At 36.8% G+C, this 12569-nt stretch overlaps 1 protein-coding gene across 2 annotated transcripts in view; it reads right to left on the reverse strand.

The window, feature by feature from the left end:
* The window catches only part of TUT4 (terminal uridylyl transferase 4), a 53620-nt gene that overhangs the window by 18821 nt on the left and 22230 nt on the right, over window positions 1–12569 (reverse strand). For both annotated transcript variants that reach the window (XM_070745909.1, XM_070745908.1), the window contains exons 7-15: window positions 10695–10746; window positions 10465–10534; window positions 8317–8443; window positions 7221–7340; window positions 6342–6557; window positions 6033–6207; window positions 3153–3874; window positions 1760–1910; window positions 1212–1298 (exon numbers count right to left, since the gene is read on the reverse strand). In XM_070745909.1, the coding sequence (XP_070602010.1) occupies window positions 1212–1298; window positions 1760–1910; window positions 3153–3874; window positions 6033–6207; window positions 6342–6557; window positions 7221–7340; window positions 8317–8443; window positions 10465–10534; window positions 10695–10746 (1720 nt within the window). The remainder of the gene's footprint in view (window positions 1–1211; window positions 1299–1759; window positions 1911–3152; window positions 3875–6032; window positions 6208–6341; window positions 6558–7220; window positions 7341–8316; window positions 8444–10464; window positions 10535–10694; window positions 10747–12569) is intronic.

Below are 12569 nucleotides of genomic sequence, written 5' to 3' on the forward strand. Positions count from 1 at the left end.
GAATTCTAATGTAACCTTCAATGGTTGGTTATAAGCTGCCCAATGATCCAATGCATGCTTTAACCAATGCTGATGGCGGCAGCGGTAAAAAGGGGATGGTTTTGTGCAGGCATATACTGCTTGCGCAAATGAAGCTTTGCACACGCACATGTGCTTGCCCACTCTTGCATGGCCCAGTTCCCAAAAGCACGGAGCGGCACCAGGTCGTGGACCAGAGCTTGGGGATCCCTGATCTAACATCTATGAAGATTTGATTATGAACTGAAACAGGTTTCCTTAATTAAAGGAAAATAGTACTGTGAATCATCTCAAAATAATCTTAGTCTACAACACAGATGTCAAACTTGGGATGTCAAATTGTTGTCAAGTGATGTAGCGTGACTTTTTGCCCTTTGCTAAACTGAGGGTGGACGTGGCCAGTGTGTAACACATCCAGCCTGTGGTTTGATATCTCTCATCTACAATATTTAAGGATCAAAAAATGTATTTAAAATGCAAAATACACACACAATTGAGAAACACACACATTTTGGTCCAGTTATGTTCAATTTTAGGGGGGGGGGGTTCATCTCTGTTTCTTAGCTGAGGGAGCCAGCATTGTCAGAAGACATTTCCGTAGTCATCTGGCCAGCATGACCATATATGGAGTTGTACAGAACGCTGTTACCGTCCCATCAAAGTGGTAGCCATTTATCTACTCACATTAGCATACTTTCTAAGTGCTAAGTGGGTAGCTTTCCAGCTGATAAGCTCAACATCAACCACTCTAGTGCTAATCAGAATGTTTTTCCATTTTTAAAATCTAATTAATTACTACTGATTGTTATCAACTTCTTTAGTTTGAATGCACAGAACCTTTAGAAAATTTTCAAAGGATGTGCAATGACCTGACCATGGTCTTGACAACTCTTATCTAAAATATTACGTCATTAATGTTAAAGAGAAATGCTAAAGTATAGGGCATTAAGATGCTATTATATAGGTAGAGACAGACAGCTTAATGCTTTAGAATTATGTAATTTTAATACTCTGTTGTCGAGGAAACATGTAATTCTAAGATAATGTTGGAATGCATCCAACATGGTGCAAATATATTTTCTTCACATGTCACAGAAATATCCTTTCCTTCTGCTAGAATAGAAAAATAGTAAATGAAATATTTCAAATTTTCAAAACAGTGCTATAACATATGCTTTTGTTGACATATATACCATTATATTCTTTCCGAATGAATCTTTCCAAACTGGCCAGAATCTGCTCTCGATTTTGTTGTTCTGAGAAGGCAGGTGACAATTCATCTAGACAAATAAAAAACATTTGAGGCATTTGGCAGTATCTAAAGCCAAACATAAATTACCTTTCAATTACCAAATTGAATTGCCAAACACAAGTTATCTCAATTCTTCTATGAACTTCTACAACAATTTGTATTATTTACAATATTATACAAGAGTTTCATTTGCAACCTCTTGTTTTTCTCATTGTTTTCTTAAATCTTTCTCTGTCTCAAAAAAAAATCCATTTTGTAATTATAAAATCTGGTGATTTAAAATGTATCCTTTGTGTTTTTATAAACCTTATTGTCAAATACATGGCAAAGTCTAAACTGTCATGTTTAACTTGTGAACTGAAACACAGGAGCCTGTGTTATTGATGGCAGTACATCAATATATTTCCACTGAGTTAAGTTAAAATCTCATAGTAATGTGAGCCTCTACAAAAATTTGAACCTATTAAAAAAAACAAAAATGTTACTTACCAAAGCACCTTTTACATACAAGATCAAGTATTTCTCTAAATCTATTTGTCATTGGTGGTAGTGGGTTTAAATCAATTTTCTTAAAATCTTCTGGGCAATCACTTTTGGAATGGCCATCCCTTTTGCAGATACTGCATACTATAGTTGGAGGCTATGAAAAAATAATAATAATAGTATTTTACAATTTAACCCTGCTGTTCTGTTCAAAAAAACTCCCTAATCTTATGTTCCCGGGTCTATTTGACCCGGACTGCAAATTGATCATTTTAGGTACTTATATTTGGTCTTTTTGAAAGTTTTTTTCACCTGGAAACAAGTTTGAACATTTCTGCACACAATGGAATGAAAATTGAACTGAAAAAATTAATCCTTATTGGTTTATTTTGCACATAAATGTGCCCCCCCCCCGTTTTTGTGAATTTTTTTTAGGTTTATTGATAATGTTGCCTGCAAAATGCATTCTATTTTACTAAAGTTGGTGTGGGATTGGTAGCTTGAACCTTTCTGAACATAATGACCCGAACAGAACAGCAGGGTTAAACTGGGTTATTTCTCTAAATGGTATGTGTACGTGTCAATTCCTCTTTTTGGATTACTGATGAAGGGGCTTGCATAGCTCAATGAAGCTATGTGCTATGGCAGTGATGGCAAATATTTTTTGGTTTGTATGCAAAAAGAGAGTTAGTGCAGGGGGATTATGTGAGCGCGTGCCCAGACCCATAATTCCATGCAGGCTCCCCCGGCACATAAGTGGGTGAACCCCACAGCACACGATGACATACCTGTTTTTCTCTCTCCTCAGGCTTCAGAGCTTTTCTGGGAGCCTGGGGAGGGTGAAAACAGCCTCCCCCTCCGCCCCAAGGTTCTCCGGAGGCCAGAAATGTTCTGTTTGCCAACTTCCAGTTGGACCAGAAAGCCCGTTTTTTTGCTCTCCCCAAGGCTCCAGAGCCTTTCTGGGAGCCTGAGGTGGGCGAAAATACCTTTCCCGCCCCCCGAGGCTCTCCAGAGGCCAGAAATGGACCAAAGAGGTAGAGGAACTAGAAATCAAATTGCCAACACATGCTGGATTATGGAGAGTAGCCTAATGCTGAGAAAGATTGGGGGCAAAAGAAGAAGGGAACAGAGAATAAGGTGGCTGGATGGAGTCACTAAAGCTGTCAGTGAGCTTAAATGGCTTGAGCTTAAATGGACTCTGGGAGATAGTAGAGGAGAGAAAGGACAGGAAGAATGTTGTCTATGGGGACACGACTTTGAAGCTAACAAGAAAAGCAACGTGTCAACACATGTGTATTTGATAGTGAAAATATACTGTTGCATAGTTCAGTAAGAAAATTACAATTAAATAAATGAAATAATGTAATAAAATATAAAAGGACTTTTGATTTTATTTTACCTTTCCAGATGTCAAAATAAATTTATCGAACACATAATGCATGTCTTCTGTGGTGACTTCATCTTTAATGTCTTGAGTTTCCTCTACTGCTTTGCAATTATGCGAGGTAGCTGATATGCTAGTGCCTGAGCACATGCTATCTGTTGGATATTCCATTACTGAATCCAGTCTTTCAGTGTCAGATAATCCACTAACAGAATCTGTATCAAGGGATTTATGTTCATTAAAAACACAACAGTGGCTTAGTTCTTCTTCAGCTGAACGCTCTTGATCATCCTTTCTTTTAAGTGATTTGTGTTCTAATTCACAGCATTCATTAGTAATAAATGATACAGTTTTTTCTCTATCTCCAGAGTCTGTGTTTATAATTTCTGAGTTTACTAAACAGCTTTTAAGTTTCTCAGTACATCTCCTCGTCATAGATTCCATTTCATTACATTCATTAAATTTACTCTCCTGTAAATTACATCCATGACCTGGTTTATGTTTTCCTGTAACATTGGCCTGCTGAGGAAGGCAAGAGTTGATTACAGGTTCTCCAGTTCTTTTGCTACCTATTTTTCCCTTTTCCTTTTTCTTGGTATCTGTTTTGGGCTTTGTCTCATCTTTACTCTGGGGACATGCAAAGTATTTATATGCTGTCCTGAACCTCTCCAGGATGTATTCAAACACCATCTGGCTGTTCAGACTTCGTGCAACATTTCTTTTTAGTGCAAAGGGATCTAAGAAAAAGGAAACAAATAAATTAGATACGGCTTTTCAATTAGGGTTTTCAAAGACCAGGTCAAAATACTGAATTTTAAATACTTATACATTTTGATTGACTCCTGAAAACATTTACCCTATTATGAAACCGTGTTCAAGTAATTACAAAGGTCGCCCAGAAAGTAATGCACGACTTTTTTTTCCCCTCAGCCTACAGTAATGGTACGAATGCGAAACTTTAGATATACATTATTTGAATTGTCAGGAGTGCGTGTGTAAATTTTACGTTTCTTCAGACAGATAGCGTAGCTGCAGCAGTGTTTCTAAATGGCGTCTGTAAGTGATGTACATTACAAGCAGCTTGCCGTAATTGAATTTTTCACTGCGGAGAAAAAAACTGTTGGGAACATTCACAAATGCTTGTGTACAGTTTATGGAGAATCTGTAGTCAACAGAAGTATGGTTAGTTGCTGGACACAGAGGGTGAAGAGGTGATTTGCACAGTGCATAAATGACTTTGTGACCAGAACAAGGAGTGGTACTGACAGGGCATACACCACGCTGGAGGAAGGCCATTTGTACTGCCCCCACCCTCCTTGCCTTCCGCAAGAGTCTTAAGGCTCACCTATGTCACCAGACCTGGGACAATTAGATCTAGACACCCCCCCTGACCAATAAATGTAGATACCAGAATATCTCCGGGACCACCTTCTGCCGCATGAATCCCAGCAACCAGTTAGGTCCCACAGAGTTGGCCTTCTCCGGGTCCCGTCGACTAAACAATGTCGTCTGGTGGGACCCAGCGGAAGAGCCTTCTCTGTGGTGGCCCCCGACCCTCTGGAACCCCCCCCCCGGAGATTAGGATTGCCCCCACCCTCCTTGCCTTTCATAAAATTCTTAAAACCCACCTCTGCCGTCAGGAATGGGGGAACTGAGATAGCTTCCCCAGGCCTATATTGTTTATGTATAGTATGTTGTGTGTATGTTTTTTAAATTATGGGTTTTTAGTTTTTAAATATTAGATTTGTATTGTACTGTATATTGTTTTCTATTACTGCTGTGAGCTGCCCAGAGTCTATGGAGAGGGACGGCATACAAATTTAATAAATAATAATAATAATAATAAATAAATGTGACGCATGGTGTGATTGAATTGGTTGATTAATAGATTCGGTTTTTAGCTGTAGTTTTTTAATGTATTAGATTTGTTTTATACGCTTTGTTTCTTACAGTGTATCCTGTGAGCTGCCCCGGGTTTTCGGAGAAGGGCAGCATACAAATCTAAATAATAATAATAATAATAATAATAATAATAATAATAATAATAATAATAATAGAACGGGTGGAGATTACGTGGAAAAATAGGGAGTGTAAAAGAAACATCATTCTTTCTTGTGTGTAAGTTTCATTGTGCTCAATAATTGTTGAAGGAAAAATGTGGTGCATTACTGGACAACCCTTGTAGATTTTTTCTTTTTACAAAAAGAAAATTATTTTAAGTAAACATTTATAAAATCATCAGATGTCAACTGTGATCTAAAAAGAATAGGAATAAGTAAAGAAATATTTTTTAAAAAATATTTAAAAATAAAGCAAATATTCTTGTCATTTTCAGAATTGTTTTTATATCTACTTTTATCAGTTTAACTAATAAACTCTATAAAATACCCAATTTTAAAAAATTAAGTGACAACATAATACAAAAAAAATTATTTATAGATCATATGCAAAAAAGTTTTCTTCTCGAATCACCTTTATTACAATGTTAATATATGAAAAACAAAGAGCAAAACAATAAAGAAAACCTGCCATTTTCCTTAGCATGGGTACTCAACAATTTTCTTTTCTGTGTTATTTCTATCTACAGTAACTAAGTAACTAGGTTTGTGGAAAAGGCAATGGAGTAGTTCTTTCCAACAATTAAGTACAACCTAACTTCATTCTCTATAAATATGACCTCTATAAATATTAGGCAATTAAATAATAAATGCAATTCACTGTAAGGTTTTAAATCAAACCTTTTACTTATGAGGCCAGGCCATGTCAATAATTAAAATACCACAGATATATTTAAAAACTGTAGTTTTTACAGCATACATCAGTGTTATATGTACAAAATCAGGTATGTAAGGCACCTGGTAAACCATTTATAAGAAATTTTACAAAATGCTGTACCTTCAATGGCTATTCGCCTTTTGGGCCAGTTTTTGTTTTCTCTGGTTAACAGTTCTTGTACCCGTATGCTGATAACATATTCTTCCAAAGCAAATTCCAGTGTATAAAACTTCAACAATTCTAACCAGAGTTGTCCCAGCGATATCTGGTGTGGTATTTCCAATGATAATGGAGACTGAAAGAAGCAGGGGGGAGGGGGAAAAAGCTTAACCTGTTTTATTCTCATAGTTTAAATGTTTTATTCTCAGGTCATTAAATTAAGATAGTACTTATAAAAAGAGTACTTTGCAATTAAAGGGAATCACTTACATGGCCTTTTTTCTCCTTTGGATTATTCTGAATATCTGCCTCCAAGGCTGCTGCACTCTTGTTGCCATTTCTGTGCTGTTCTCCTTTAGATTTGCCTTCTACATTATTTACATTTTTCCCTCCATTATTTGATAATTTGTATTCCCACACTACAAACTTATCTTTTATTCCTTTCAGTTGGTAATCATCAACCTTCTTGGAATCAAAGCCCTCAATCTGAAAAACAAAGTGTTTTTTATATGTAATTGTATAAATTTTATAAGATGAACACTGGTATTATAAACTGTTATATTATAAAAGATAACTATATCTAGTTCTGATTATAAATGCAAAGGCTTCTTTAGGAACTTTCCCAACAATTCTTGAGTAATTCCTCTTGAAGGAAAAGAATGAATACTTTTTTTATAAACTAACCCAGGATATATTCAGTAAAACAAATGAGAATGACTTGAGATAATTCCTCCTGGAACACACCCAAAGCCAGACCATTGAAATACCCATGGTCAGGTTATAATGAATCAAGATAAGTAAGAGGCCCAAGGGAAGAAACTACCAGAGGACAAGATAAGATAGTTATGACTATGGGGAGAATTGTCATGCTGACCCTTTAGAAAAACAGAATAACATAGAAAATGACTTAGCAGAATAAAGGGGGGATGGGGCAGGATTTTTAGGCATGGTGTGTATTGTAGAATGTGCTTTGCTCTCCTTGTACTCAATGGGAAGAGACTTGGAGCCTGCCTTTCCAAATGTTTTTTCCTCTTTCAATAAACCTTTGACTTGTGAATCAGATCTGTCTCTGAATTGTGAGTATTAAACTAATTGGCTATCTTATCTCACACTCTGTAACATTGAATAAATCATATGGTTGAGGCTTACCCAGTTGCCTAAATATGATGGCAAGATACGTGGTTCTCTTTGTTGAAGGAAAAATATTACCATTAAGGCAAAGGAATATGAAGGGATTCCACCTTCTGCCTGGCAGTCAATATGACAGAGCTATCAAAAAGAAAAAAATATGTAGTTATGTTATTTTTTTAAAAAAAAAATTGTACAGTTTGAATTGTTCAAGCACTTTTTATTTTTACACTATGTAGGCTAAGGACCAATAATAGCAATAAAGAGCCGATTTCCCCAACCTTTCCAGCTTTGCAAACCTTTTTGCAAAGACGAGTGGAGTCTACGGAGGCAATTTCTCATCCCTGCAAGCATTAGCAAGAGAAGCTAGCAAGGAGCAGAGAAAGGTCATGTTCAAATTATGTGATTCACTCCTAATAATCCTTGGGTTATGAATGTAATTGGCAGGCTCCATTATATTCATAACTTGAGGATTACCTATATATTTCCTGTCTGCTTTACCCAAGAAGGTTGACATCTTATCTATAGTTGCGGATGAGGCTATGCTATCAAATTCACAACTTGTGTGCAATCCTGGGCTGTCTTAGACTCAACAGTTCCTTCTCAAAGAGCAGCTGGCAGTTGTGGCCATGAGGGCCTTAGAACATTGGCACTGATTCTGGATTACAAGGCCTTTCAGATTTGGATTCTCATGTCCACAAAACTTTCAGTTTTACTGCAATACACCCTACATGAAGCTGTCCTTGGAGATCATTTGAAAGCTACAACTGGTCCAAAATACAAAGGCACAAGGATGGGCATGTCTCAGTAAAATCCTTCATAACATAAGCTTTGGTTATTTGAATGAGTGGTTCCCGATTCTTAAAACCTGGATCTTCTCCAAGGTTCTAGAGAAGGTTGGTCATACATTTGCCATAATATTTTGGCCATACAGCCAAACTCTGCAGCTGACCACAGAGCTCCAGATCATTCAATAACTGGATTTCTTTTTAAGCTTGGCTTGAGGCTCATGATTTAATTAGGACAACCATTGGAAACCTGACACAGGGTAGTTACATATTAAGTACATTCAAGGAACACGCACACGCACATATATTTATATATATATTAAACTTACTCTAGCCCAGTAGCGAAAAGCCAATACCAAAGGAACAAGGACTGGCTCTAGTTTGCCGAGTGCAGCAAGGAGATCAGTTGTAAGGCAGGCCACATCATTTCCAGCACTTACTTTACAAGTTAAACCACTGACAATGAAACAAATTTTGAGAGAAAGTGTAAGCTTTACTACTTCTTGTGAATGAAATTTGAAAAAAACACAACACCAAATCATCCAATATTCTTGTTTTACATATGCAATTTTCATTTTCTTTTCACAATATACCATATTTTTTTGAGTATAAGATGCTCCAAAGTATAAGATGCACCCACCTCTGCCTCTACCTCTGCCTCCAAGCAATTTGCCTCCTTGCAGCCACAGCCTGTTTCAGGTTTGCTTTCAGTTTCAGCACAGCTTGATTAGCATGAAGGGGGGGAAATCTGCCTCTGCCTGCCTGCAGTCTGAAACAGCTGATGATCTGGAGGTCCATCCAACCAACAATCACCTGCTTGTGCTAATCAGCATGTGCTGAAGCTGAAACTGGGTGTCTGCTGTTTGCTTCAATGAGGTAAATTGTTGGGAAGCAGAGATCAAAGGGTGAGGGACAGTATGCCAGTGTATAAGACGCACCCAAATTTTCATCCTCTTTTGGGGGGGGGGGGTTTGTGAGTCCTATACTCTGAAAAATACAGTAGGTTCCCCTGAAAGACACTGAAATCTATTTAATTATTTTAAAGTACCGTATATACTCGAGTATAAGCCGACCCGAGTATAAGCCGAGGCACCAATTTTTGCCACAAAAACTGGGAAAACGTATTGACCCGAGTATAAGCCGAGGTTAGAAAATGCAGTGGCTACTGGTAACTTATAAAAATGGAAAACAATAAAATTATATTAATTGAGACATGTTTTAGAATATTTATTTTAAAGAAAACCAGTAAACTAGCTCTGTAAATTTAAAAGAGGGTAAACAAATTAACAATATTAACAATAAATTAAAAAGTAAAAAAAGTAGCTCGATCAGGAACAAAGCTAAAACCTAAGAGTTAAAATCCTTCAAAACTGGATTCCTTCTCATCATTAATTGGATTTACATTATTGTTCTGTTTTTATATATGCTGTGAGCCACCCTGAGTCCTTAGAGAGGGATTGCATACAAATCCAATTAAATAAATAAACAAACAAACAAACAAATAAATAAATAAGTGTATCCAAAGAAGAGCTTCAGCATTAGCTACTGTGAGGTTATCAGCATAGAAAACCAAATAGATAGATAGATAGATAGATAGATAGATAGATAGATAGATAGATAGATATAGATAGAAAGATAGATAGACAGACAGACAGACAGAAAAATAGATAGATAGATAGATAGATAGATAGATAGAAATAGATACAGATAGATAGATAGAAAGAAAGAAAAATAGATAGATAGAAAAATAGATAGAAAGATAGAAAAATAGATAGATAGAAATAGATACAGATAGATAGATAGATAGATAGATAGATAGATAGATAGATAGATAGATAGATAGAAAAATAGTTAGATAGAAAAATAGATAGAAAGATAGACAGATAGAAAAAGAATTCCTGTCTAGCTCTGCCTCATAACACATTATTAGATCCTATCCAAGCAAGGACAGCAACTACCACAAAATACCAATGCAGAGAGAGCAAGGAATAGTTACTCACCATTGCTTTTTTCCCCTCTCGGTTGGAGCAAATGGCTGCCTCTGCTTGAGCTAGGGAGAGGAACTACGGCGTGCGAGAGGGGACAAAAGCTGGTGCCTCCTCGCTCTGGCTCAAGCAATGGCGCCCTCGTGTGGTGACTTTGTCAATGACCCAAATATAAGCCGGGGCTGTGTTTTTCAGCCCATTTTTTGGGCTGAAAAACTCGGCTTATACTCGAGTACATACGGTAACTTTAATGGAAAGATAATGAATGTATGCAAAGCTCATATTTTACAGTCAGTTTGTCATGTGCTTAATATTTTGTCTGAACTGTCATTGATTCTGAGACAGTTATAAATATCCTCCTTAACAAATTGAAAAAACAACACCTTAATTTTAAATTAAGTCCTTTGCAGTGCAAAATGTCCTATAATGTTCAAATTTAAGGTGGTTTCTTAGCCATTATCTTATGAAGATGAACATATACAAAACACTAACCTTTTAACATCTTCACAAAAAACAACAGGAACTTTGGCATGGAAATCTGATTCCACATCAGAGTAAGATCCTGAAGGAGGAAATAGAACATATTAAATAAAAATCATTTTCATAGTACCTTCGTGCTGATTAAAAGTCATCTGGTCATATGTATATCTCTGTAAAATCCCCTTATTTTCTCCACAACAGATTATGAAGAAATTAAGAAAGAAATAATGACACAAACTTACCAGTATTTTTTAAAATATCGAGCACTTGTATCAGAACATCTGGATGAGTCATCTAAAATAATGAATGAAGATTATTTATTCTCACATTGATTCTATTTATTCTTGTACATCAGATACATGTACAATTAACACAGCCCCCTCCCCCCAAGGCTGTGTATTCTCACCACTTCTCTCTATACACCAATGACTGCATCTCAAAAGATCCATCTGTTAAAATTCTGACGTTTGCAGACAATACAACAGTGATTGGACTCATTCGAGACAATGATGAATCCGCATATACTGTAGATGGGAGGTTGAATAACTAACCTTGTAGTGTGACCGGAACAATCTAGAACTGAACACACTCAAAACCATGGAAATTGTGGTAGACTTTAGGAGAAACCCTTCCATCCTTCTACCTCTCACAATACTATACAACACAGTATCAACAATAGAGACCTTCAAATTTCTAGGTTCTATCGTGTCTCAAGGCCTAAAATGGTCACGTAACATCAAAAACATCATCAAAAAAGCACAACAAACAATGTTCTTTCTGCACCAACTCAAGAAACTCAAACTGCCCAAGGAGCTGTTGACACAGTTCTACAGAGGAATCATTGAGTCTGTCATCTGCACCTCTATAACGGTCTGATTTGGTTCTGCAACCCAACAAGACTGACACAGAATTCAGAGGATAATCAGAACTGCAGAAAAAACAATTGCTGCCAACCTGCCTTTCATTGAGAACCTGTATACTGCACGAGTCAAAAAGGGGGCAGTGAAAATATTTACTGACCCATCACATCCTGGACACAAATTGTTTCAACTCCTACCCTCAAAACGTCGCTACAGAGCACTGCACACCAAGACAACTAGACACAAGAACAGTTTTTTCCCAAATGCCATCACTCTACTAAACAAATAATTCCCTCAACACTGTCAACCTCTTACTAAGTCTGCACTTCTATTTCTAATAGTTTTTTCTCATCATTCCTATCATCCTTTTCCTCCCACTTTGGACTGTATGACTGTAACCTGTTGCTTGTATCCTAAGATTTTTATTAATATTGATTGTTTCTTCATTGCTTATTTGACTCCTATGACAATCATTAAGTGTTGTACCACATGATTCTTGACAAATGTATCTTTTATATACACTGTACATTATATACAAATGTATTCTTTTATATACACTGAGAGTATATGCACCAAGACAAAGTCCAATCACACTTGGCCAATAAAGAATTCTATTCTATTCTATTCTAATAATACAAACATTTGTTCCCCAATCCTGCTCCCTGGCACACAAAGAATATAGTATATTTTGTATGTACAAACATGAAAATATGTCTACATTTAGAAATGTAAAGTTGTACACATTAACAATTTTAACAATCTTAACTCATATGTCAGCCTTTTTCCAGCTCAGCACACTACACAGAAAAATTGCTACACAGTTAAACTGGCATATAAAAAGCAGTATCTAGACCTGCTAACCTTAAAGGCCAGGGGACAAAGTTTTCAGATAAATTAATTTACTAAAGCTGGAAGAATGAAGGCACCCCGCTCACACTGTCCTGCCAGGAAATAAAATAGATTACAGTACTGCATATATACATCTCTATATAACCATGCTGGCGAACCTATGGCACAGAGGTGGCACGCAGAGTCCTCTTTGTGGGCACATACACCATCACCCCAGCTCAGCCAACTGGTCATTGGGTTTCTGAGGTGCAAATGCATGCTGGCCATCTGTTCATTGGATTTCCAGTGCTTTGGGTTTGGGCACTCAGTGCCTAAAAGATTCACCATCATTGCTATATAACATGGGAGAAATACTGATTTTTGCATTTAGAAGCAGATGTTTTCCAGTTGTTCTGGGGAAACATATTT

The sequence above is a fragment of the Erythrolamprus reginae genome, chromosome 3, assembly GCF_031021105.1.
Source record: "Erythrolamprus reginae isolate rEryReg1 chromosome 3, rEryReg1.hap1, whole genome shotgun sequence".
NCBI lineage: Eukaryota > Metazoa > Chordata > Lepidosauria > Squamata > Dipsadidae > Erythrolamprus > Erythrolamprus reginae.